This window comes from Oncorhynchus keta, chromosome 23 (assembly GCF_023373465.1).
Source record: "Oncorhynchus keta strain PuntledgeMale-10-30-2019 chromosome 23, Oket_V2, whole genome shotgun sequence".
In the NCBI taxonomy this organism is placed as follows: Eukaryota; Metazoa; Chordata; class Actinopteri; order Salmoniformes; family Salmonidae; genus Oncorhynchus; species Oncorhynchus keta.
In genome coordinates, this window is record NC_068443.1 from 29,012,718 (window position 1) to 29,038,488 (window position 25,771).

Genomic DNA, 25,771 nt, shown 5'->3' on the forward strand with positions numbered 1-25,771 from the left:
TTTGCTGCACTGAAAGTAAAGGGGCTGAATAATTTTGCACGCCCAATTTTTCAGTTTTTGATTTGTTAAAAAAGTTTGAAATATCCAATAAATGTCGTTCCACTTCATAATTGTGTCCCACTTGTTGTTGATTCATCACAAAAAAAATACAGTTTTATATCTTTATGTTTGAAGCCTGAAATGTGGCAAGAGGTCGCAATGATCAAGGGGGCCGAATACTTTCGCAAGGCACTGTATATATGGATGAGCAATAACAGAGTGGCATAGGCAAGATGCAATTGATGGTATAAAATACAGTATATACTGTACATGTGAGATGAGTAATGCAAGATATGTAAACATTATTAATGTGGCATTATTAAAGTGACAAGTGATTGATTTATTAAAGTGGCCAATGATTTCAAGTCTGTATGTAGGCAGCAGCCTCTCTGTATTAGTGATGTTTTTTTACAGTCTGATTGCCTGGAGAAAGAAGCCTGGAGAAAGAAGCTGTTTTACAGTATCTCGATCTTTGTTTTGTTGTACTGACCTCGCCTTCTGGATGGTAAGCAGTGCCTCGGTTGGTTGTTGTACTTTATGATCTTTTTGGCCTTCCTGTGACATCGGGTGCTGAATGTGTCCTGGAGGGCTGGTAGTTTGCCCCCGGTAATGCGCTGTGCAGACCACACCACCGGTCGGTGATATAGCCCGACAGGATGCTATCAATTGTGCAACTGTGAAAGTTTGTCAGAGTTTTAGGTGACAAGCCAAATTTCTTTAGCCTTTTTAGGTTGAAGAGGCAATGTTGCAATGTGGACCATTTCAGTTTGTCCGTGATGTGTACGCAGAGGAACTTAAAACTTTCCACCTTCTCCACTACTGTCCCGTAGATGTGGATAGGGGGGTGCTCCCTCTGCTGTTTCCTGTCCACGATCATCTCCTTAGTTTTGTTGATGTTGAGTGAGAGGTTGCTTTCCTGACACCACACTCTGAGTGCCCTCATCTCCTCCCTGTAGGCTGTCTTGTCATTGTTGGTAATCAAGCCTACTACTGTTGTGTCGTCTGCAAACTTGATGATTGAGTTGGAGGCGTGCATGACCACGCAGTCATGGGTGAACAGGGAGTACAGGAGGGGGCTGAGCACACACCCTTGTGGGCCCCAGTGTGGAGGATAAACAAAGTGTAGATGTTATTTCCTACCTTCACCACCTTGGGGCGGCCCGTCAGGAAGTCCGGAACCCAATTTCACAGTGCGGGGCTGAGACCCAGGGCCTCAAGCTTAAGAATGAGCTTGGAGGGTGCTATGGTGTTGAATGCTGAGCTGTAGTCAATGAACAGCATTCTTACATAGGTATTCCTCTTGTCCAGATGGGATAGGGCAGTGTGCAGTGTGATGGCTATTGCATCATCTGTGGACCTATTGGTGCGGTAAGCAAATTGAAGTGGGTCTACGGTGACAGGCAAGGTGCATGTGTTATGATCATTGACTAGCCTCTCAAAGAACCTCTCCTCCGGAGGTGTTGTTTTGGGTCAGCCTCTGGAATCAGTTCAAATGCCCTGGGTGGTTCGGACAAGGATCCGCTTTGGGAAAGTCATATTCCTGGTTGTAATGCTGGTAAGTTGACATCGCTCTGATATCCAATAGTTCTTCCCTGTTGTATGTTATAAGACTTAAGATTTTCTGGGCTAACAATGTAAGAAATAAAACAGAAAAAAACTAAACATTAGAAGCGAGAGGGGGCGCCAACTTGATATCTCTTATCTCTCTGCGTTCAGTTCCACTCGGACAGGACTGACATCCTGCTATCATTGCAAAACAGTGTGTTTCAATCACTTATTTGCTAATGTGAATATATTTAGTACAGTTTTATCTGAAAATGTATACTTTTTTAAATGTTTCACAATTGTTACTTTTATGAAATTCACTGAGGAGGGTCCTCTCCTTCCTCCTCTGAGGCGCCTCCACTAATGTCCACTATACGCCAATAAGCTTGTATGGATTGTTTTTCCTGCCCATGCGACAAATCAGAGCCATACTCTACACGTTAACTAAACTCACCTCCCTGAGCATACATGCAAAATTCCATGACTCTGAGTCACACAGATCAAAGATATACATATGTGTCCGTTATTGCGTCAACGTCTGGTCAATCTGAAAGTGCATGCATATGTTGAGTCCAGTTCTGTTACAATACAAATATTTATGTGCCAGACCACACCCAAGAGATGCTAGCCTGGAAAATATTGCTCTGTTGCTTGAGATCCTAGACTGAAAAATATTGTATTGAGAGACCTTGTTCCATAGATGCCACATATCAACTACGTGTATGCACACATGACTGTAAGTCGCTTTGGATAAAAGCGTCAGCTAAATGGCATATATTATTATTATTATTATTCTTGCAGATCCGTCATTCGGTGCCAGAGGAGTAGTGTTTTAAGTAGTGATGGGGTAAAAATCGATACAGTTAATTATCTCAATATTATTTTGGACAATATTTGTTGTTGTTATTGCTATTTAGCGTTAACTAGCGCTAGTCGGAAGTCCCTGCGCCAAAACTCCGACATTTTTCATCCTATAGCTTGTTATTCGCCAACTTTTTAAATAGTTGGTTTATAAATAGTTTGTTTATTCAACTTATTTACATGACGGATCAAAACTAATTTCCTCAAGCTCTCTCTTGTCTCTCTGCATCAAACATATAGAGAGGAATATGTTTGGAACATCGAATTGCAATACATATAGAATCGTGGGAATCGTGTTATTTGCAATACATATCATGTTGGCACTTAAGTATCGTGATAATATCATATTGTGAGATCCAGAGGTGGCACCACAGGATGAAAAATGGTGTGGCAAAATGTGTCTTTTCTTGGGCCTGGAGTTTTTCCTGATCTCAGGACTTGGTCAGGTAAAAATCTGGGTCCTATTTGTAGGCTATGACAAAAGATTAGTATTATAGATAGCTTCCCTTTTCCTCTGTGCAGTGACTATAAGGCCTTTTGTTTTTCTTGTCTGGTCATGTGACTTGGAAACACTCCAAAAGAGCCAGAGACAACAACTTCGATGGACAACATACTCTGTAGTATAGTGTACTGGGGTTAAGCGTTATGCAAAGAATGGTTACAATATATTTAAATATTAATTTCACTCCATACACACACACACACAATGTTAAGCAGTGGACTTTGAAAAATAAAAAAGACAGGTAGGTTTCAATGTAAAAAAAAGTATCAGTTTTGTTCATCTGGTTACAGTGATCTTCTGCAATTATTAATTCTGTAAGGTTTATGTAAGGCAGGGTTATATTTAACACTATACACAGTAGACTTTGTAACAAACAAATGTTTTATGTGTATGTATAAAAAAAAACACTAACCTTTTGTTGCTGTCCTGGTCTCCATCTAGCCCACCAGAGGTTAGTTTCCGTAGCAAAACGTTTTTCTATGACGTGAACTAATGAATATGTCTGGTGAACGCATTCGGTGCTGCTGCTTTGAAAGTACTGCGGCAAATGCTGTCTCGCCACTCGTTTTCCCCTAGTGTTTTTCCAAAAATTCTAAATTGTGGAAAATCCATCATGGTGAACCTTATGTGTCCTTGAGGCAAATGAGTTCCTTGTGAGGAGAGGGACCTATGTACTGAATTTCATGACTCTAGGTCAGACAGGGTGAGGGGTGTGACCTTTTAAAGTTTGCATTTTAAACTGATTGTTATAGTGCCACCATGTGGCCAATTGACATGGCATTGCATGAATGTGTGCACACTTTACCCTTTATTATCCTTCAAGGTTAGGAAAAAGAAGAAGAATAACCAATGGCAACAAATACAATAGGGTTTCACCCAGCTTTGCTAATTGAACCCCTAAAAAACAGTTTATTGTACTGAAGGCCTTTGCAAGAAGGGTTAATGAGTATATCCCAAATGGTACTCTATTCCATATGCAGTGCACTACTTTTGATCATAGTCCTATGGGAATGGGGTGCCATTTGGGACGCAGTTCATGACCTCCTTGGGCAAAAGGAATTAAATCATTGAAAGGCTCCGCCCAATGTTTCATAACGGCTCTCATTAGTAAAGCAATTTCTACACAGATTTCTATGACTGGCAAAGCAAAGTCAGTCTCTCACGCTAGCACCCAGGCTAATCTAATATTAGTTGTATAGTTATATAGTCAAATTAGTTACACTTGAATGTATGTAAATCTGCAACATACAAGCATTATGCAAATCTTAACAAATTTACCTTCTTGGATCTATTTTTTTATCTGACAAAAAGGACCTGTCAACACCTCCTTTTAACTACTGTGAAAGATGATGTGCAGAGCTGTAAATTCAGCCTGTAAAAGTCAAATATTCTCTTAGTGTTAGATTCACTATCCCTTCATGATACAGTGCAAATCGCTTAATTACCACAATGGTTCCATTATGTTAATTAAAAACATGCCTTCAAGTAACAGAGAGTTATTTGATACATGGTACCACCTACAAATAGTCTTGGCACTGCTTCCCCATCAAGACCTGCCAATTGAAATTTCACTGATGGCTTGCCCATTTCTGCTTTTATTACCTAAATAAAGCATGCACTGGAAGCAGTTAGATGTGTCACATGCACATTTTGAATGTGACAGATTTGTAATAACAACAAAAATACTTCTCCAGAAATTGATTTCTTTGGTTCAATAGCTGGCAACATTTCCTAACATCGTTGTATTTATTCAGGGGATTATTTCAGGGGATTACATTTGTCGGATGAACAAAACATCACTATATATCACCAAGGACATCCATGCATCTTCAATATTTAGCATTTTGTACATGTCTTACTGTTTGACTGATTTGTATTGCTTTTTTATCCCTACATTTTGACTGAATTAGATTAGAATGTGATATGCATATCACACACACTGATTGGATGATAACACTGTCATAACGAAGATCAAGCATTATGTTGACACATGCAGGTAGATACTTCATCCATAGCTCAATAGTGCTTGACCAGCAGCCAAACCAATGTAATGCATATAGCCACAGAATTTGGCTATAATCTGCCATGTAAAAAATATTAATTTGCAAGATACTTAGCCTATGTACTGGTAGAAGTTGCATGTTGCACATGCCAGTAATATGATTGGAGCTATAATTCTACCATGAACGTATGCTGATACAGTGCCACACGGATAAACACTTTGTAATCGTTAGTATACAGACTAAGAAATTGGGTCAAGCTTCACACAAGCACTACACACAAGGCACTGGATTGAATAAATCTTCAGGTCAAAGATGAGGTTTGCCAAAGGTTGAAGTTCTGAGTGTGCCACAAAGATCTGGAAATATGCACCCATTGTATTAATAGTTTTCTCGATACATTGAGGAATCGTGAGTTGAATAAAGCAGGGCTTTGGGAATAGTTCCCTTTGGGATGCTACGATCCCTGTGATTTTGTATTCTGTGCAGACTTCACATGTTTATGCCGGAGGCATGTGAGTTTGCATACATGATCGGAGACCATGCAGCACACAGTCTACCTTAAATCATGCAGCACACAGTCTACCTTAAATCATGCAGCACACAGTCTACCTTAAATCATGCAGCACACAGTCTACCTTAAATCATGCAGCACACAGTCTACCTTAAATCATGCAGCACACAGTCTACCTTAAATCATGCAGCACACAGTCTACCTTAAATCATGCAGCACACAGTCTACCTTAAATCATGCTGCACACAGTCTACCTTAAATCATGCAGCAGTGGCAGCAAACCATTTTTACAAAGGGTGCTATATTTCAAACGAGTCCAGAATTATTTGTAAGTTGAAGATCATTTAGGCTACTGAAATTCTATACAAGCTTTTAAATGCTATTGGGAGAACAGCAAAAACAAGCAAAAATGACCCTTGCCATTTTAATACTTTGGCTGCTGTAGGTTCATTCACCTCAGTCAATCTACAAACACATAGCCTATTAGCTATACAATTGTAATGTTATACCCCTGAAAGGGAGGAAATATGAGAAATGATTCACGCTGACAAATAGCATCAGCGACAAAACAAACATTTATGAAATTTTTACTGTATTATTTGTAATTTTATAGCATTTTAATGTAGGCTTATAAGGAAGATAAGCCATGTGTCTTATTTTATTTATGTTCCTAAATTGTTTGATAAGATTAGTACAGATTTTCTCAGGTGACCCCACTCTGTACTAACCTCTCTCTCTGCTTGCTTCCTCTCTCTCTCTCTCTGTCTCCTCTGCTTCCTTCTGCAAGCATTGCAGCCTGCCTCAGCCTTACCACTGAGCGCCACATCACTGTCTGTCTCCGTAGCCTAGTCTCTGAAGTTATTATGAGAATTTAGTAGAATATTTTTTTGCTCCTTCTAAGGTAGGCTGCGTTTAACATTAGCTTCTTACTTCATCCTTCTAGCTGGCTAAATAATACTAGCCAGACACCTTCAACATTTCTGCAATATACAGTTGAAGTCAGAAGTTTACATACACCTTAGCCAAATACATTTAAACTCAGTTTTTCACAACTCCTGACATTTAGTGCAAGTAACAATGCCCAGTCTTAGGTCAGTTAAGATCAACACTTTATTTTCAGAATGTGAAATGTCAGAATAATGGTAGAGAGAATAATATGTTTCAACTTTTATTTCTTTCATCAAATTCCCAGTGGGTCAAAAGTTTACATACACTCAATTAGTATTTGGTAGCATTGCCTTTCAAATGTTTAACTTGGGTCAAATGTTTTGGGTAGCGTTCCACAAGCTTCCCACAATAAGTTGGGTGAATTTTGGTCCATTCCTCCTGACAGAGATGGTGTAACTGAGTCAGGTGTGTAGGCCTCCTTGCTCACACACACTTTTTCAGTTAGGCCTCAAATGTTCAGTTCAGGGCTTTATGATGGCCACTCCAATACCTTGACTTTGTTATCATTAAGCCATTTTGCCACAACTTTGGAAGTATGCCTGGGGTCATTGTCCATTTGGAAGACCCATTTGCGACCAAGCTTCAACTTCCTTGACTGATGTCTTGAGATGTTGCGTCAATATATCCACATCACTTTCTTACCTCATGATGCCATCTATTTTGTAAAGTGCACCAGTCCCTCCTGCAGCAAAGCACCCCCACAACATGATGCTGCCACCCCTGTACTTCACGGTTGGGATGGTGTTCTTCGACTTGCAAGCCTCCCCCTTTTCCCCAAACATAACAATGGTCATTATGGCCAAACAGTTCTATTTTTGTTTCATCAGACCAGAGGACATTTCTCCAACAAGTCTGATCTTTGTCCCCATGTGCAATTGCAAACCGTAGTCTGGCTTTTTTATGGCAGTTTTGGAGCAGTGGCTTCTTCCTTGCTGAGCAGCCTTCCAGGTTATGTCGATATAGGAATCATTTTACTGTGGCTATAGATACTTTTTTACCTGTTTCCTCTAGCATCTTCACAGGGTCCTTTGCTGTTGTTTGTTCTGGGATTGATTTGCACTTTTCACACGAAAATACATTCATCTCTAGGAGACAGAACGCTTCTCCTTCCTGAGTGGTACGATGGCTGCATGGTCCTATGGTGTTTATACTTGCGTACTATTGTTTGTACAGATGAATGTACCATTAGGTGTTTGGAAATTGCTCCCAATGATGAACCAGGCTTGTGGAGGTCTACAATGTTTTTTTCTAAGGTCTTGGCAAATGTATTTTGATTTCCCCATGATGTCAAGCAAAGGGGCAATGAGTTTGAAGGTAGGTCTTGAAATACATCCACAGGTACACCTCCAATTGACTCAAATTATGTCAATTAGCCTATCAGAAGCTTCTAAAGCCATGACATCATTTTCTGGAATTTTTCAAGCTGTTTAAAGGCACAGTCAACTTAGTGTATGTAAACTTCTGACCCACTTTAATTGTGATACAGTGAGTTATAAATTAAATAATCTGTAAACAATTGTTGGAAAAATTACTTGTGTCATGCACAAAGTAGATGTCCTAACAGACTTGCCAAAACTATAGTTTGTTAACAAGACATTTGTGGAGTGGTTGGAAAAACACGTTTTAATGACTCCATCCTAAGTGTATGTAAACTCTCCTTCCAGACTCATATCAAACATCTCCAATCGAAAATAAAATCAAGAGTTGGCTTTCTATTCCGCAACAAAGCCTCCTTCACTCACGCCGCCAAACTTACCCTAGTAAAACTGACTATCCTACCGATCCTCGACTTTGGCGATGTCATCTACAAAATTGCTTCCAACACTCTACTCAGCAAACTGGATGCAGTTTATCACAGTGCCATCCGTTTTGTCACTAAAGCACCTTATACCACCCACCACTGCGACTTGTATGCTCTAGTCGGCTGGCCCTCGCTACATATTCGTCGCCAGACCCACTGGCTGCAGGTCATCTACAAGTCCATGCTAGGTAAAGCTCCGCCTTATCTCAGTTCACTGGTCACGATGGCAACACCCATCCGTAGCACGCGCTCCAGCAGGTGTATCTCACTGATCATCCCTAAAGCCAACACCTCATTTGGCCGCCTTTTGTTCCAGTACTCTGCTGCCTGTGATTGGAACAAACTGCAAAAATCGCTGAAGTTGGAGACTTTTATCTCCCTCACCAACTTCAAACATCTGCTATCTGAGCAGCTAACCGATCGCTGCAGCTGTACATAGTCTATTGGTAAATAGCCCACCCATTTTCACCTACCTCATCCCCATACTGTTTTTATTTATTTACTCTTCTGCTCTTTTGCACACCAATATCTCTACCTGTACATGACCATCTGATCATTTATCACTCCAGTGCTAATCTGCAAAATTGTAATTATTCGCCTACCTCATGCCTTTTGCACACATTGTATATAGACTCTCCCCTTTTTTTTCTACAGTGTTATTGACTTGTTAATTGTTTACTCCATGTGTAACTCTGTGTTGTCTGTTCACACTGCTATGCTTTATCTTGGTCAGGTCGCAGTTGCAAATGAGAACTTGTTCTCAACTAGCCTACCTGGTTAAATGAAGGTGAAATAAATAAATAAAAAATTAAATGTAAACTTCCGACTTCAACTGTAAGTCTCTGCCGGCAGCTAGCCCCCTGGCTGACTGATTGATCTACTGTATTTATAAGCGACTATTTACCAGTTGTGCACTTATTCTCCGAGAGCCAGTTTTTGTTTATTTTGGGGATGTCTGGAGACATGGCAGGAGTCTCAGGACGGGTTTAAAATTGCAGGACGGTTTTAAAACAGCAGCAGACACCTGCTCTCTAAGCCTATTTCAAACACCAGTTGAACGTTGCTACTCTCTTGAACAACTTTGTCATGCGCCATACTTTCTTGTTCAATTGAATACATAAACATTGTGAGTTAAACTTTCCCCGTCTCTATTTTTGGCATGAAAGTATTCCATCGTCAAACTTGACCGGTAAGCTCAGCAGAGTAGAACGGATGTGTGAGGAGGTGTTGTATGCTGAAATTTACAGTTTTTTGGGGGGGAGAAAAACATAATCAACGCTGTTCAATATCTGACTGCTTGCCACAAAGACATTGAGCTATAAATAGAATAGCAGACCAAGGCCTCTCCTCTCTCTTCTGCTGAAAGATAGGAGAGACCATGGCAGTTCATCTTCTACTATTGTTCACTCTGTGTGCCTGTTCATATAGGTGCATCAAATCCACATGGGGTAATCTAGCGTGGTTTTGGGATCCTTCAGCACAGACTCCATTTCTCACCAGGATCGCCTGCAGAGATCCTTTGTAACAAATGGCACCGTTTTCCCTATATAGTGCACTACTTTTCACCAGAGCCTTATGGACCATGGTCAACAGTAGTGCACTATAGGAAAAAGGATGCGATTTGAGACGCATGCATAAATTGTTCAGGGGAAAGGACCACATGCCCACTGTACAAAGGCAGCTGGAGGTGCATTACATGTCTCTGAGGGGTGGCTTGTGTAATGTATACTCTTCCTTCCCACTTTCTCATTTCCTAGAATCTTTGCTCTCCCAAGGGACCTTTTCTGATAATGTAGTTATGGGGAGACTATTAATCCTTCCTTTCTGCCTTAAGAGATAGAATCACTGCCTAGGTGAAGGTATAGCTTACATACAACTACCTCTCTGGGAAAAGAAGTTTATAATATTTTCTGCCAAACAGGAAATAATGCTACAGTATGTTGTAATATGAGCGGGTTTTACTTACGTGTGTAACTTATACTTTTTTTTTTACTATATTGGTGGTTTGTTGTAGCAAATTGAGCTAGTTGTAAACTTAAATGTTTTTGCCGAAACAATGGAATTGAAAAAACATTAAAGTGATGTCAGGGAAAATGTGTGAGTACAGATCAGCTCAGTAGCGAATAACAATGAACTTCCTTCTGTCTGTTTGCGACCATATGCATTCAACATGGACAGTTTGTGATGCCAAGGGTAGTCTCCACTGGCTCAATTACATTCTGACTCACACTGTCGTGTCCAGCTCATCAAATGTCATAGTACTAAAGTGAGGATGTCATTAACAGTATTGAGCAGTTCATTTTCAGGACTTTATAAAGGCAGTTTTATAAACACTAGCTATTGTGTATGAGTAATATGTGGGCTGGTCCACCACAATATTACAATGGCAAATGGTTACTTATTAGTCCAAATATGTCATTTAAAAAAAATCTATGTAATTTATATTTTTATTGCAAGTAAATAGCAAGACGGCTGTCTGTGCATGTCTATCAGAAGATAACGTTGAATGTGAATGTAAGTGTAGTAGACTTGTGTAAGTTCAGTGGGATAGCTACCCATCAGGACAATAGAAAACGCCCTTCATACACTGAAGTTGAAGAGGTATTAAGAGTCCTTCATTACTCTTAGTTTAATTGAAACAAAATGTGGTATTCATATATTCACAGTACCCTATTAACAACACTAAGCTTTTTATTATTTTTCTATGTTTTAAAGGTTAAGCAAAAAGAAAAAGTCAACTCAGTACATATAGCACTTTGGAAACCTTTCCCAATGGCTCAAATGTTCACAGTGCCAGCCACGGTACAGCAAGTCTCTCCCAGGTTGGTTCCTCCCTCTTGAGCTACTAAGCCCTAAGCCCATTGCTAAATGTAATGTGCGACATAAGCCTTGCAAACATTTCTATCTTTACTTTGCCGAAGGCCCAAAAAAATTATAGTGTGAGGAGAGACGAAACTTCCTTAAATTCCCTACCGTGAGAGCAACGATTTATAGCTTGCCACAAGCTCTTCATTGTCAGTGAATTTTTACCTATAATTGCTACTACATCGCCATAGGACACTGTCTCGGAGCAAGGTACTCTCATATTCCTGCACTGCTGAAATACAAGTAAATGTACTGTGATCGATTTATAAAGACAAAAATTTGCATTTGTGGACCACGTATGGTTCATATGTGAGGACTGAGGAGCAAGGTCACTGCTTCCTCTTATTCCTGCATGAAGAAAAAATAAAGATTTACTATTAGAAAATGGATCGTGAACGGCTTGTCAGTCAGAGGCAGTCTCCAGATTAGAGCAGCGACTTGGATTTTCTAACTGTGTCCCAAATTACACCCTATTCCCTGTATAGTACACTACTTCTAACCAGAGCTCTATGTGCACTAAATAGGGAATAGGGTGCCATTTGAGATGCAGCCCTAGTCTCCACTGTTAATTTTCATAGGCCTTTCAACCTGCCCAGTAAGTCTTATCACAATCTAGTTTAAAAGTGTGAGTTCAATGTAGTTCAAACTCAGTGGTACAGCATAAGTTAAGAAGTAATACTATTTTTGAAACATAAATCAAAACCCAGATACAACTTAATACAAATCACAAGATAAGATGTGGGTCATGGGGGGGTCAGCCGCCTTCTACGGCAGCAATTTAAAAGCACCAGAAAATCAACTTGTAAAGTAATACAAGGTGAACGTTCTGTGGAAAGAAACAAAGCAAGTGCACACCTAAAAGATGTCTGATGGAGAAGAGGGAAATAACATGCTGTGAGTTTCCTCTGGTCACCCATGGAGGGAAAGCAGTGGAATCAATGAACAATGATTAAAATAGTGTCACGATTCTCGTTGGTGGAAGGAGAGGAGGAACAAAATGCAGCGTCGTAAGTGTTCGTCATATTTTAATTGAAGAACTGAACACTACACAAAATAACAACGAAGAGAAAACGAAACAGTTCTGCCAGGTGAACAGACACTAAACAGAAATTAAACACCCACAACCGAAATGGGGAAAACAGGCTACCTAAGTATGATTCTCAATCAGAGACAACGAACGACACCTGCCTCTGATTGAGAACCATACTAGGCCAAACACATAGAAATATAACAACATAGAAAAAAGAACAGACTACCCATCCCAACTCACACCCTGACCAACCTAATACAAAGACAAAAAGGGAACTAAGGTCAGAACGTGACAAATAGGGAGATGCTATGTAGGCTAGCTTTGTCATTCACAACTCTAAGACTGTTGAAATGATTGACAATATTGCATGTCCGCCTTACAAATAATCCTTCTGCCATAAAGGGAATTTAAGGGTAATGTTTGGTATATAAAATAGATCAGTTTAAACGATGCACTAACTGTAAGTGGGAGCATAGTTAAATCCAATCTGTCTTCATCTAACTAGGCCATCTGAGTTCCTTTATACAAACAACCTTGATAATGCCCAAGGTTAATACATTTTATTATCCAGAACCATCAAATACAAAACATTTTTTTTTGTAATGTATGAGAATTCTAATGAATACATACCATAACATAACATACTAAATGGAGGGTCACAGATTTACATACAGAATAGTACAAGCTACTCTGAGACCAGATTGACTGTACACTGTCTCATTCCAACTGCGGCCTGTTGGTGTAACATACCTGAGCGTACTGCTTTCATGCTGTAGGAGTAATGAAACAGTATATTCGTGATACGCTCCCTTGGTCAGGTTAGAGAAACTGGTGCCCAGCTACAAGAACTGGGCTACTGTAGATCCAATATATGACTCAGCTCAACAAAATCTCCTCAGAAATGTACCCAAAGCATCGGCTTTGGTAGATGGACAGCAGGCGATATCTATGGCACTTAAAGTACATATTTTGTGGGCAGTATCTCTCTCACAATGTATTGCTCACAAAGTATAAAAATCATTATTTTCAGGCAAGTATTCTGAGAAATACAGTGAGTTCCAAAAGTATTGGGACACATGTTTTATTGTTTTAGTTATGTGCTCCAGCACTTTGGATTTGAAATAATACAATGATGAGGAGTTTAAAGCGCAGACTGTCAGCTTTAATTTGAAGATATTTTTTATCCATATCAGGTGAACCGTTTTGAAATTACATCACTTTTTGTACACATTCCCTCCAATTTAGGGGACCAAAAGTATTGGGACAAATTCACATAAATGTGTATTTAAGTATTTGGTCCCATATTCATAGCACGCAACTACAACATCAAGATGGTTAATCTACACATTTGTTGAATGCATATGCTGTTTGTTTTTGCTGTCTTTCAGATTATTTTGCGCCCAGTGGAAACAAATGGGAAATAATGTATTGTGTCATTTTGGAGTCAATTTGATTGTAAATAAGAATGGAATATGTTTCTAAAGACTTCTACATTAATGTGGATGCTACCATGGTTCTGGATAATCCTGAATTAAGCGTGAATAATAATGAGTGAGAAAGTTAGACACACACATATCATATCCCCAGGACATGCAAATCTCTCACCATTACAATAACAGGGGAGGTTAGCATTTTGGGGGGTATGATATTTGTGCCTTTGGAGCTCACTGCAGCTGCTTGGCAAACCCTCATGTTCACTCAATCTATTATTCAGGACTGATCTCACCGCATGACTGGGGAAAATATTACATCTTCAAACAGCCATGCTAAATAACTGGTGGGCTTTCTAAAGCTTCTAGTGTTACCCTCTCTGTTGTCAAAGTTGACCTGGCAAGAGTAATTTAATACCTTTTCATGCCTATTCATAATACACAAAAGGAGTTTGATATTTTTCTTGGCAACAACAAAAAGACAGTTTCCGAACATGGCCAAATGTATAGGTTTCTAAACTCACGTGTACAGTATATCAATATCAAAGGAAACAGTTATCAAGCATCTGTAGATCTTTCCTTAGAAATCATAAGGCCATCTTGAGGATGTGACATTCCATCTTGCTACACACGTTAGCTTTTAAGCTGGAATTCTTAATGGTGAAACTGCCACATCTTTTTGCCATATCACAACAAAGATGTTTCTGTAAACAACAAACACAGCAGCGTATGTACTGCACTTCTTTTTTACCTTGATGCGTGACACTCCCCACCTTAAATACTGAGTTATCTGAGCTTTTTTAGATCAAGAGCTGGAGTCGGTGTCAGGTTTTTATGTTTCAGCACTGTGAGAAAGACCCAGCGTTCGGAGTTTACTGTGAGGAGGCAACAAGGCAGAACTGATTTTTCTTTTCTACCATGAGGCTTTTATTAGCAAAAGTGAGGATATAGTCAGCAAAATGTACAACTATTTACAAACATATTAAACTGTATCAAATAGAGCTCTTCAAACCAAACCCAGGCTACAATAACACCCGAAAACTCAGCAGCATGCCAACCTGTTCCCTGTCCCGCAAATGAAGGAATGACAGGGTTTAAATACCAATACCTATGATGCAACCAATGAGAACAAGCCAATTAACATTATGATCAATTAACATTCAACAGCATAAAATAACATCTAAACATCTTCAGATGATACACACACGAATAACCTTGAGCACACATATCAATTGCAGTGCAACCATTCTTTTAGCATAAATGCAATCTGGGATAAGAACATGTAAGTCCACCCGGGATAAGACATTTCCGCTGTACCCATACACTGAATAAACCATGCGCACTTGAACGCACCCTATCGCCTGTCAATTCTCTGGAAATGAACAGATAACCCTCTACGAACAACAAGGTAACCATTTTACCAAAAGGACATCGCTAGCCCCACATTACATACAAACAATTCATAAATGCATGTGTTTATCATGAACCATTAACCGTTTTGCAATTGTGGATTATTGATAAAAGCATGTCTTTAGATTCTGTGACTAATATCATAGGACGATCGTCACAAACACCAACCTTGGAAAGAGGAATTGTTGTAGTAGTGGAGATTTGATCTTCTTTAAGAGTTTGTGAAACCTTAGAGCACGGCAGGTCCATTCTAAAATCACCCACCAGAGTTCAATAAGCAGGAATCTGATAGCATTGCTTTCCCAACTGTGTGTGCAAAGGCCAAATATATTTATTGTTCAGGCTTTACCAGCACTGACAGAAAGTGAGGTGCATTTCTCATATGAACAATGTTCATACATATGTTCAAGACAAAATATTGATTTCTTGAAGAAAGGCTCTTGAAAATATAGTTAAACCACAGTATTCCTTGAGCCTAGGTGAAATACTTGTTTATCTGATGGAAAAGCTGCAAGCCTCACATTAAGAAAGTGAATGGCTGTTTAGACAGCATTATGTTACGTTGTGAGTTATCCAACAGAGAGAGAATTATAAGCCATTTACAAGGCAATAGAGATCAACTATCAATGCATACCAGAACCTGTCATGTGTTGCTTTCTCCGACTGTCAAATCAAACACAGTGCTTCTGCTCATCATTATTTGGCTGTGGCCTGGGAGTAATACATATTTGATCTATCAGGGCAGGCAGGGGTCAATAATCCAGAATAGTGGGGTAAGACACAAAAATGTCAGGCAGTCACAGGGTCAGGGCAGGCAGAACGGTCAAAACAGGAAGGACTAGAAAACAGGAGCAAGAAACAGGCAGGAGCAGGGAAACAAACGCTTGTAGGTTTTACGAACACAACTAAATGGCAACAGACAAACAGAGAACACAGGTATAAATACACAGGGGGAAGATGGGCGACACCTGGAGGGGGGTGGAGACAAGCACAAGACAGGTGAAACAGATCAGTGTGTGACAGTATAGTGTCTTAGCTTACACATTTTACAGTTTATCTCAAGTGGTACGATCTCATTCTGAAGGGATTTCTTAATTAATGTTTAGAAAATTGGAGTCCTTAAGGGATTAGAGTAATCTCTAAACAAAAGCATCTATTAAGATATTAACGTAACGTTAATTAGTCCAGTTGCATATCACATTATATGCCACTAGAAAGCCATCAAAGTATCCATCAACTAGTTTATATGCACATGATGATGTCTTTCCAATCCGATACAGATAGCATTTTCCATGCTCAGTCTGAGCGCAACAAGATCCCCCTAAATATGTAATATTTCAGAATCTGATATTTCAGAATCTGATTCGGGGTGAAAGGGAAAAGGTTTTTCTTAGTCCTATCTCTGGAATATAAAGTGTTGAAAAATGCCCTAGAAGAATTGGAACCTTGTTCATAAAGAGCTAACATCAATTACAGTAGTTCCTACAGATAGTTTACCATTCCCGACAAGTTTTGCCTTGTGACAAGTGCCGACTTTATGTCATTGTACCATATAGTGAGTGCATTCTAACTATAATGTCAAATATGGTGGAAGCACTGTATAGTAGTTGCCGTCAAAGTGCCACAAGCAACCATTTGATGTCTTTGCGATGATGGCTTGACAGCCATGTCTCACTGTGTTTTCCACTTGAAGTATTCCAGTAGGAGTAGAATACACATGGAAAGAAAAAAGAAGACATGTGTTTGAAGGAAGGATGGTAAACTTAGATCTCTTTAGCAATATGTTTATAACTTCTTCGATCAAAGAAATGGTTGTGGGGAATCCAACGGGGATTTCCTTAAAGATTCAACCCTGACAGGTGCAGTATTCAGAAACAACGTGATTTATTTTATTTACTAAGCTTAATCCATTGAGAAATGGGAAGATATCTCACTGTACTCCAGGCAGACGACATCTGCTCTGTAATTCTGACATGTATTGCAACATACAACTCAAAGACACAAGCTTTATGGCAGAGCAATGTCCTCTTTTAAAATAATGGCTTCACCCTCCCTAATATAAAATGATAGTTGCAGCACTGCCATGCAAAACCATGAAAACCAAATACTTGTTTTTGAGCTAAATTAACAAGCTGAGGCAGCCATCAGTTTCCTGTCCGTTCTCTTTATGGTCATATGAATCACTAATACTCCCAACAGAATGAGAATGGGCTGTGTCCATTATGGAATATAACCTCATCCCTTTATCTGACACATTTCGAAAGGCCGATATTGTCCATCAATTTGAACATAATGTCATAAATGCCAGAAAAAGGGGAATAGACTGACAAATTCCTTTTGTGTGCTGTGAATCCTAATGATCATTCAAACGGCCTGGGTTATACAGTGCATGTGGAGGGAAGCAGAGGAATTGATCACTCCAGTTATTGGTCAGGCAGAGACTCAATGACTGCATCCCAAATGGCACCCTATTCCCGTCCTCATATGCTCACTGTTAAAAAGTAGTACACTACTGTATAAAGGGAATAGGGTGCCATTTGGGATGCATCCAATGTTTCACTTCTGTATGTGGGCGAGCCTGACAAGCAGCAAGCTATAGGGTAGCAAAGTGAAAGATGCGGTTTTTATTACCACTGGATAGCCTTGGCTTGTCTGGTGGTTGGTTAGAATGCGTAAGTACATGCTAAGAAGATGTGTTATTTGATGTGGGCATAATGTAGTGTCTAACCACATATGAAATCAGCAAGTAGAGTGCCTCCTTGTGTCAGATGAAAGTAGGCAACCATAATGGCATAACATCTCTGATTGCCTTGTAGCTGGTATGTAAGTAAGGCTATATATACTGTATATATATATACTATATATAATATACTGACCACTGCTTATTCTGTTTTTCAAAAAAAGGGATGTAGTGTTTGTCAGAGCACCAAAGTGCACCATAACTGCATGTGATAATATGCCGACAACCGAGTCATCTGGTAAGGTTTTTTCACTAGCAGTTCCTCTGGTGTAATGCCCATGTCAATAAATAATTACGCAGGATATCTATCGAGATAGAAAGCAATTAAATCATTGACTACAACCATTAACAAACAAAGCATTTAACACCGAACACACTAAGGGATCCATCAATCCAGATACCTATTGCTACATCACATGCATTTCAAATTGATAGTATGAATAGATGTGACACCGTGAGCCTGATGTGTAAAACAATTGAGCCGTTGAATGTGCTAAACTAACACCGTAATGCCAAAGCTAATGTTATCGAACTAATTTGGTGTTGGATCTGGGAGCCCGAGGTAGTTCACTCAGGATCATTGAACACTGTAATGTCCTGAGCCCGCCAGTGCACTGCAATTTACTCACTTGCATTATGCCAAAAGTAGCACATGTGATAATAGAAGCTTCAGCCCCCATAACAATTGCAGGTCTCACCCAGTTGGGCTTTGTAAAAAAAAGTGTCTTCATTGCAGTGGTTTGATAGGATACCTCATGTCAGCTGCATGGGTAGACAACTTTCCTACAGCATAAGTAGGAAGTCTCTGCATAGTTTAAATTAGCACAGTGTCCCAAGAATATAAATACCAGGAGCTGTCCATGGTAGATTTAGGGATATGGACCATAATTGCACAATAAAAAGTACCATCCATAATTAAAATACCTTGTATTTAAAAAACAATATGTAGTAGTGTATTGATGGATATATGAAATGATTGACTTTGTGTTAAATAAAACACTAATCTTATTTTCTTGTGATTGTTTCTCAATTTCTTAGACGAATTCAAGACCTTCATGAAAAAACTACCAACAGACCGTTTTTTAAACACATCCTTGGTATTCAAGTTTTGGGCAGCAGATGCAGCTCTCCAGAGGCGCTACATCCAATTGGAGAGCAGCACCAATTTGATTCTTGGGAAAGCCCAGAAGATTGTGAGGAAACTCTTCACTCTGAGCAAGCGCTGTCCCAAACTGCCAAGGATCAGCCTCCCAAGAGAAAGGTATAATAATGAGAACATTACATGCTCTCAAATCATTCCACAAATAGATTATAATATCTGCCACATCAGAGATGAAAACGTCTTTATTATTGGCTTTTGAACATCTTACACCTACTTTAAATTACGTGAATTATTACATAGAACCACTTACAACCACTTCATGGCATTTTATCACCACTTTGTGTCCTCTTTTATATCAAGTAATTTGACCAAGCAAAGTTTTTATTTTGGTCAGGTCTTAATACTTTTCCCTATAGTTAAAATAGTACACCCTTAATCACATATACCTGGCTGAGTTGCATGTCATTTAGAGGCAATTTGGTATCTGATGCTGTGCGAAAACCAGGCCAAGCATCTGAAATGAAATAGAGACAGAGCTGTTTAGTGTCTCCACCCTGATTGAAGGGGTCTGGGTGATGTGAGGTCTGCGGTGGCATGTCTGTAATCAAGTGCTCTTAGAGACAACAGGTTGGTGTGAACCACTTGCTCACTGAACACCCACATTTCTGTGACAAGCACTACCTCTGGCTGTCATTCACTCATTAAACTCTGTTCAAACAAATAAAAACAATCTAGATGATTTAGATGATTTCTACATCATCATCATCATCATGTGCTATATAATCCCTCATTTTGGAATGCGGAAAGGAATAAATAGCATATTTCAGCTTTACGTAGTGCAATTCCCAATACAGAACCGGTTGAGGAAAACGTGTCTTTGCAGAAGCAACTCCAGCATAGAGCTTTGTAGAAAGTTACAGCAAAGTACTCAATTGTTAATTTATTTACAATATTTGAGTTTTTTTCCCCTCAAATGTGGTTGCACCAAAAATATCTCATCCTACCCATGCTTGTACATAATTCATGAACACAGACTTAAGCTCAAATTCACTTTATAGTGCACATTAAGTATAGCACGTAAAATCTAATAAAATCAAAGATGTGTTAGTCAAAAGAAAGTAATTGGATTAATGAATGAATACATTTATTGATGAAGAGCACTTATAAAGCTTTTTAAGTAAAGATGATTCCAAAGTCAAATAATGTTATTGAAAATAATTATGTTAATCCTAATAACAAATGTGACTACTGATGTTTGCGGAGAACACATTACGCAAATGTCTCTCTTCTTGTTTCACGAATTAGCTCATTTTAAATACCTAATATTGTGCTCTTTTCTCTTTAGGACACCAGGATTTTGGCTGAACAGGGCCCAGTCACTCCTGTACTGCAATGAACATGGAGTCCTGGGCACGTTTTCAGAGGAGGTGCAGAGCTGCACCTGCACTGCAGAGCACAGTAGTGCCTGCCAGGGGACAGTGCCCTGTGAGGTCAGAGAAGGGTCATCCTGCCTCTCATGTGCCCCAGACAACATCACACGCTGTGGCTCCTGCCACCTTGGCAACATCCTGCACCTGGGCTCGTGTCGGCCCAACATAGCAAACTCTCTGGACCACTACCTGAACATTGACTTTGACATGCCGGATGCAGAGTTCAAGTACCTGCTCCAGCGGCTGGACAGTCGCATGGAAGTCCATGCCATCTACATCAGCAATGACGTGCGTCTGGGCAGCTGGTTCAACCCGGCCTGGAGGAAACGCATGCTCCTCACTCTAAAGAGCAACAAAAACAAATCCAACCTCATTCATATGCTAATGGGAATCTCATTCCAGATCTGCTCTACTAAAAACAGTACCCTGGAGCCTGTGCCTGCCATCTATGTCAACCCATTTGGGGGTAGCCACTCAGAGAGTTGGTTCATGCCTGTCAACCAGCAGGACTTCCCAGACTGGGAAAGAACTAAGGTGGATGCCTCTCTGCAGTGCTACAACTGGACGCTGATGCTGGGCACCAAGTGGAAGTCCTTCTTCGAGACGGTGCACATTTACCTGCGCAGCCGCATCCTGACCGATGACCCCACCGTCAACGAGACCCTTTTCTACGAACCCCTGGACCTAGATGACCACACGTCCAACCTGGGCTACATGAAGATCAACAATCTCAAGGTGTTCGGCTACAGCATGCACTTTGACCCCGAGGGCATCAAAGACCTGATTCTGCAGCTGGACTACCCTTACACGCAAGGCACCCAGGACGCAGCCTTTCATATGCTACTGGAGATGAGAGACCGCATCAACCGGCTCTCCCCGCCTGGATTGCAGGCATTGGACCTCTTTTCATGTCTGCTCCGCCACAGGCTCAAGCTCTCCACTAGTGAGGTGGTGCGCATCCGAGACTCCCTCCAGATTTTCAACTCCAAGCTGCCCAATTCCTCGGAGGCAGAGCTGGGCCAGTTGTGCAGCTAGCTCAGTCTAAATTAGAGTCCAGAGAGTGCTGTGCTGTGCTGCTGGTTACTCTTCAGTCAGTTGCCAATTTATCCATCTGGTTTGGAAAACATGCACATATATTTCTCTGAGATGTCTAGAGCATTCCTATACACTGGTTGACAGAGCTCGGAGTGTGTTGGCTCTGTTGGATGTGAAGTGATGTCATGACAACAGATTTTGCTTTGCACAGATAGAGTTTTTAATATAAAGAGCGAGGAACTGAGTTTGGAAAATAATTGCTCTGGATTGTTCATCTGTTGGCAGTAAATTGGGGAAACAGAAGAGGATTTCCCTTTCTAACACTTTTTTCTTTGGTTACAGAATGATTTCATTTCAAAGAGTCTGGTGGGCTGAATGAGTTGATTATGCTTACAAAATGACATTGGTTTCCTTACCCTGTAAGCAGTCTATGGACAAGGTTTGACAGCAATCCATGTTTTGGTTTAGTTTCCCTGGCACTCTTTCCACATGCTAATGTTTTGGAATTTGTGGCAGAAATCCCATTCAAGTCATGGGACCGATATTAGCATTTTTCACGTCCAAATCATGTCCACATTTCTTAAAGTATCTAAAGTTGAATGTAAAGCCCAACAAAGTCACTTATGAGTTTAACATGATGCACAGAAAATTCTAATATCGTTAATGACTTTGTGCCACAAGTGCTAATACATTAGCATGTGGAAACTGTGCCAGGGAAACTTAACCAAAACATGGATTGCTGTCATACCTTGTCCATAGACTGCTTACAGGGTAAGGAAACCAATGTGTCATTTTGTAATTTGGGTGAACTATCCCTTCAATGGTTTATTATGATAATCATCCCCAAAAATGTTATCCTTGCCTTTCCATTTTATCTGGCATTCAAAATCCTGTAAAATATGTATTTGTGCTTAAAATTTGGTTGGGAAGCCCAATAGTAAATATTTCTATTTATTTATTCAGCAACATTACTTTACCAAATGAAGCTGAACAAAGTGGCAAAATGAATGGTTAAAATGTCTTAAATGTTGAAATATCCCTTTGAGAGGATTTCAAAAGGTCTGTGGATACAGCTGTGTACATATTGCTCCATCTAAATCTAGATGTGGAAAGTACACATTGCTTTTTAGATAACCAAGTGCAAAGACCAAAAAAATATTTGTAACAAAATAAAATCATGCCTTATGATGGAGAATCAATGTTCAGATAAAAAGCACATTCAGCCGAGTGTTTCATTTTCAGGCTAGACCTTTCGAATATACAGTTGAAGTCAGAAGTTTACATACACTTAGGTTGGAGTAATAAAAACTCATTTTTCAACCACTCCACAAATGTCTTGTTAACAAACTATAGTTTTGGCAAGTTGGTTAGGACATCTACTTTGTGCATGACACTAGTAAATAATTCACTGTATCACAATTCGAGTGGGTCAGAAGTTTACATGCACTAAGTTGGCTGTGCCTTTAAACAGCTTGGAAATTCCAGAAAATGATGTCATGGCTTTAGAAGCTTCTGATAGGCCAATTGACATAATTTGAGTCAATTGGAGGTGTACCTGTGGATGTATTTCAAGGCCTACCTTCAAACTCAGTGCCTCTTTGCTTGACATCATCGGAATATCAAAATAACTCAGCCAAGACGTCAGAAAAACAATTGTAGACCTCCACAAGTCTGGTTCATCCTTGTGAGCAATTTCCAAATGCCTGAAGGTACCACGTTCATCTGTACAAACAATAGTACGCAAGTATAAACACCATGGGACCATGCAGTCATCATACCTCTCAGGAAGGAGACTCGTTCTGTCTCCTAGAAATGAACATACTTTGGTGTGAACAGTGCGAAACAATCCCAGAACAACAGCAATTGACCATATGAAGATGCTGGAGGAAACAGGCACAAAAGTGTCTATATCCACAGTAAAACGAGTCCTATATCGACATAACCTGAAAGGCTGCTCAGCAAGGAAGAAGCCACTGCTCCAAAACCGCCATAAAAAAGCCAGACTATGGTTTGCAACTCACATGGTGACAAAGATCAGACTTTTTGGAGAAATGTCCTCTGGTCTGATGAAACAAAAATAGAACTTTTTGGCCATAATGACCATCGTTATGTTTGGAGGGAAAAGGGGGAGGCTTGCAAGCTGAAGAACATCATCCCAACTGTGAAGCACAGGGGTGGCAGCATCATGTTGTGGGGGTGCTTTGCTGCCGGAGGGACTGGTGCACTTCACAAAATAGATGGCATCATGAGAATGGAAATTATGTGGATATATTGAAGCAACATCTCAAGACATCAGTCAGGAAGTAATATCTTGGTTGCAAATGGGTCTTCCAAATGGACAATGACCCCAGGCATGCTTCCAAAGTTGTGGAAAATGGCTTAATGACAACGAAGTCAAGGTATTGGAGCGGCCATCACAAAGCCCTGACCTCAATCCTATAGAAAAGTTTTTTTTTTTTTTTTTTTACCTTTATTTAACCAGGCAAGTCAGTTAAGAACATATTCTTATTTTCAATGACGGCCTGGGAACAGTGGGTTAACTGCCTGTTCAGGGGCAGAACGACAGATTTGTACCTTGTCAGCTCGGGGGTTTGAACTCGCAACCGCAAAAGTTGTGGCAGAACTGAAAAAGCGTGTATGAGCAAGGAGGCCTACGAACCTGACTCAGTTACACCAGCTCTGTCAGGAGGAATGGGCCAAAATTCACCCAACTTATTGTGGGAAGCTTGTGGAAGGCTACCCAAAATGTTTGACCCAAGTTAAACAATTTAAAGGCAATGCTACCAAATACTAATTGGGTGTATGTAAACTTCTGACCCACTGGGAATGTGATGAAATAAATAAAAGCTGAAATAAATAATTATCTCTATTATTCTGACATTTCACATTCTTAAAATAAAGTGGTGATCCTAACTGACCTAAGACAGGGAATTTTTACAGGTATTGTGAAAACTGAGTGTAAATGTAGTTGGCTAAGGTGTATGTAAACTTCTGAATTCAACTGTATTTTGCAAACATAACACCACATTATTGGAATTGGCCAACTGTATTTGCATTCTAATGAGTACACTGTATTTTGGATCTTACCTGTAAATGTCAGTCACAATTCCTGTTCAAAGGTGTGTTTTTTTAGCTCAAAGCTTTATTCATTTTTTTTCACGATAGGCCTACACGTTGAAACTCAAATTAATATGTACTGGAGGACATATATTTTTGTTGGTATAATATTACATCTGGATATGTTTAAATATTTTACACTGATTGTGATGGTTCAACAATTTGCCGTACTGCTATGGTATCTCCATTTCATATGTTAAAGTACTATTTGGTCTTTCATTATCTACAAAACCTACACCTTGAGTGAAAACCTACTGTCATAAATCTACTACTGGAATAGCTGTGTTTCTAGGATTGATCAATTGTACCATTTGACAAGAGTGAGCAAGGAACCTTTGGTCTTGACAAAGAAGACCTATTTAAATGTCCCTCTTCACAGTACGGATCCTCTGTGTCTCTAATATATAAAGTGCAGCATTTGCAAGGTAAAAAAAACTAACATTTACAAGGTTGTCACAGAGCACGGGAACCAAACACACATTGTGACATCAGATAAAACTCACTGTGCCTCTGAACAACCTGGGAAAAACCTCAAGACTATTTTAATAAGATGGGAGTCACAAACACAGAGTTTATAAATAAAAGTGATTTATCTTGGTGTCATCAAGAAATCAGCACTCGCCCTTCAGCTAATCGCCAGGACAGTGGAGGAAACCCAATCAATCAAGGAGGGTCTATTATGCTGTGTAAACTATTCAAACATTCCCACAAGAAAGGGAGTTGGCTATTTTTCTCCAATGATTTATGATGTTTTGAGAGTCCAATAACTGCATTAATGTTGTGGAATTGCTGAAATAAAATGAGGTGTTTTGCTTGGATTATTTTTTTGCCTGTACATGTGTAGGTCATGTAGTAAAGTCATCAATTACCATTTGAATTATGAGTTTGGGGAATTGTTAGAAATACGAATTGTCTGGAGAATAGATTATTGATAGCAGGGAAAGAGAGAGAGACTAGGAACATTATCAACAACAAATAAATGTACTATTGCAATTTCATTACTATGGACATTATCATATAATAGAGACATTCAACTTTCCACTCCACTGCACATCCACTTGCATATCAGTCTGAAATCTAAGCATGCAAAGGAATGCATAAACTCTCCTTGACTTGATTGGCTGGCCTCTCATTACATGATAAATAGTATTCACCGAGTACAGCAGAGGATTTCAAAGAGCATTTATTTGCTATTTTGTTTATTCCTGTTTGTTGCCTCTGACTGCCTCAGTCCGTAAGACAGTAACTGACAGTTAAGCATGGCTGGCAGCACGCGGCACTTATCATACTACCCAGATGTTCTTCTTTCTGACTTTGTATTATTTTATGTCAATCAGTGGTGTGCATTTCTTCAATTTCTTCCCATTCGACCAAATTGCACTTCTTTTTACATTTGCTGCAC

At 39.7% G+C, this 25,771-nt stretch overlaps 1 protein-coding gene across 1 annotated transcript in view; it reads left to right on the top strand.

Moving 5' to 3' along the window:
• LOC118402119 (BMP/retinoic acid-inducible neural-specific protein 3-like) overlaps positions 1-25,190 on the top strand; it is a 102,484-nt gene extending 77,294 nt beyond the window's left edge. The window contains exons 7-8 of the mRNA XM_035800043.2: positions 18,724-18,946; positions 20,133-25,190. Coding sequence (XP_035655936.1) covers positions 18,724-18,946; positions 20,133-21,252 — 1,343 coding nt within the window. The 3' untranslated portion in view covers positions 21,253-25,190. The remainder of the gene's footprint in view (positions 1-18,723; positions 18,947-20,132) is intronic.
• Positions 25,191-25,771: the final 581 nt, after the last annotated feature.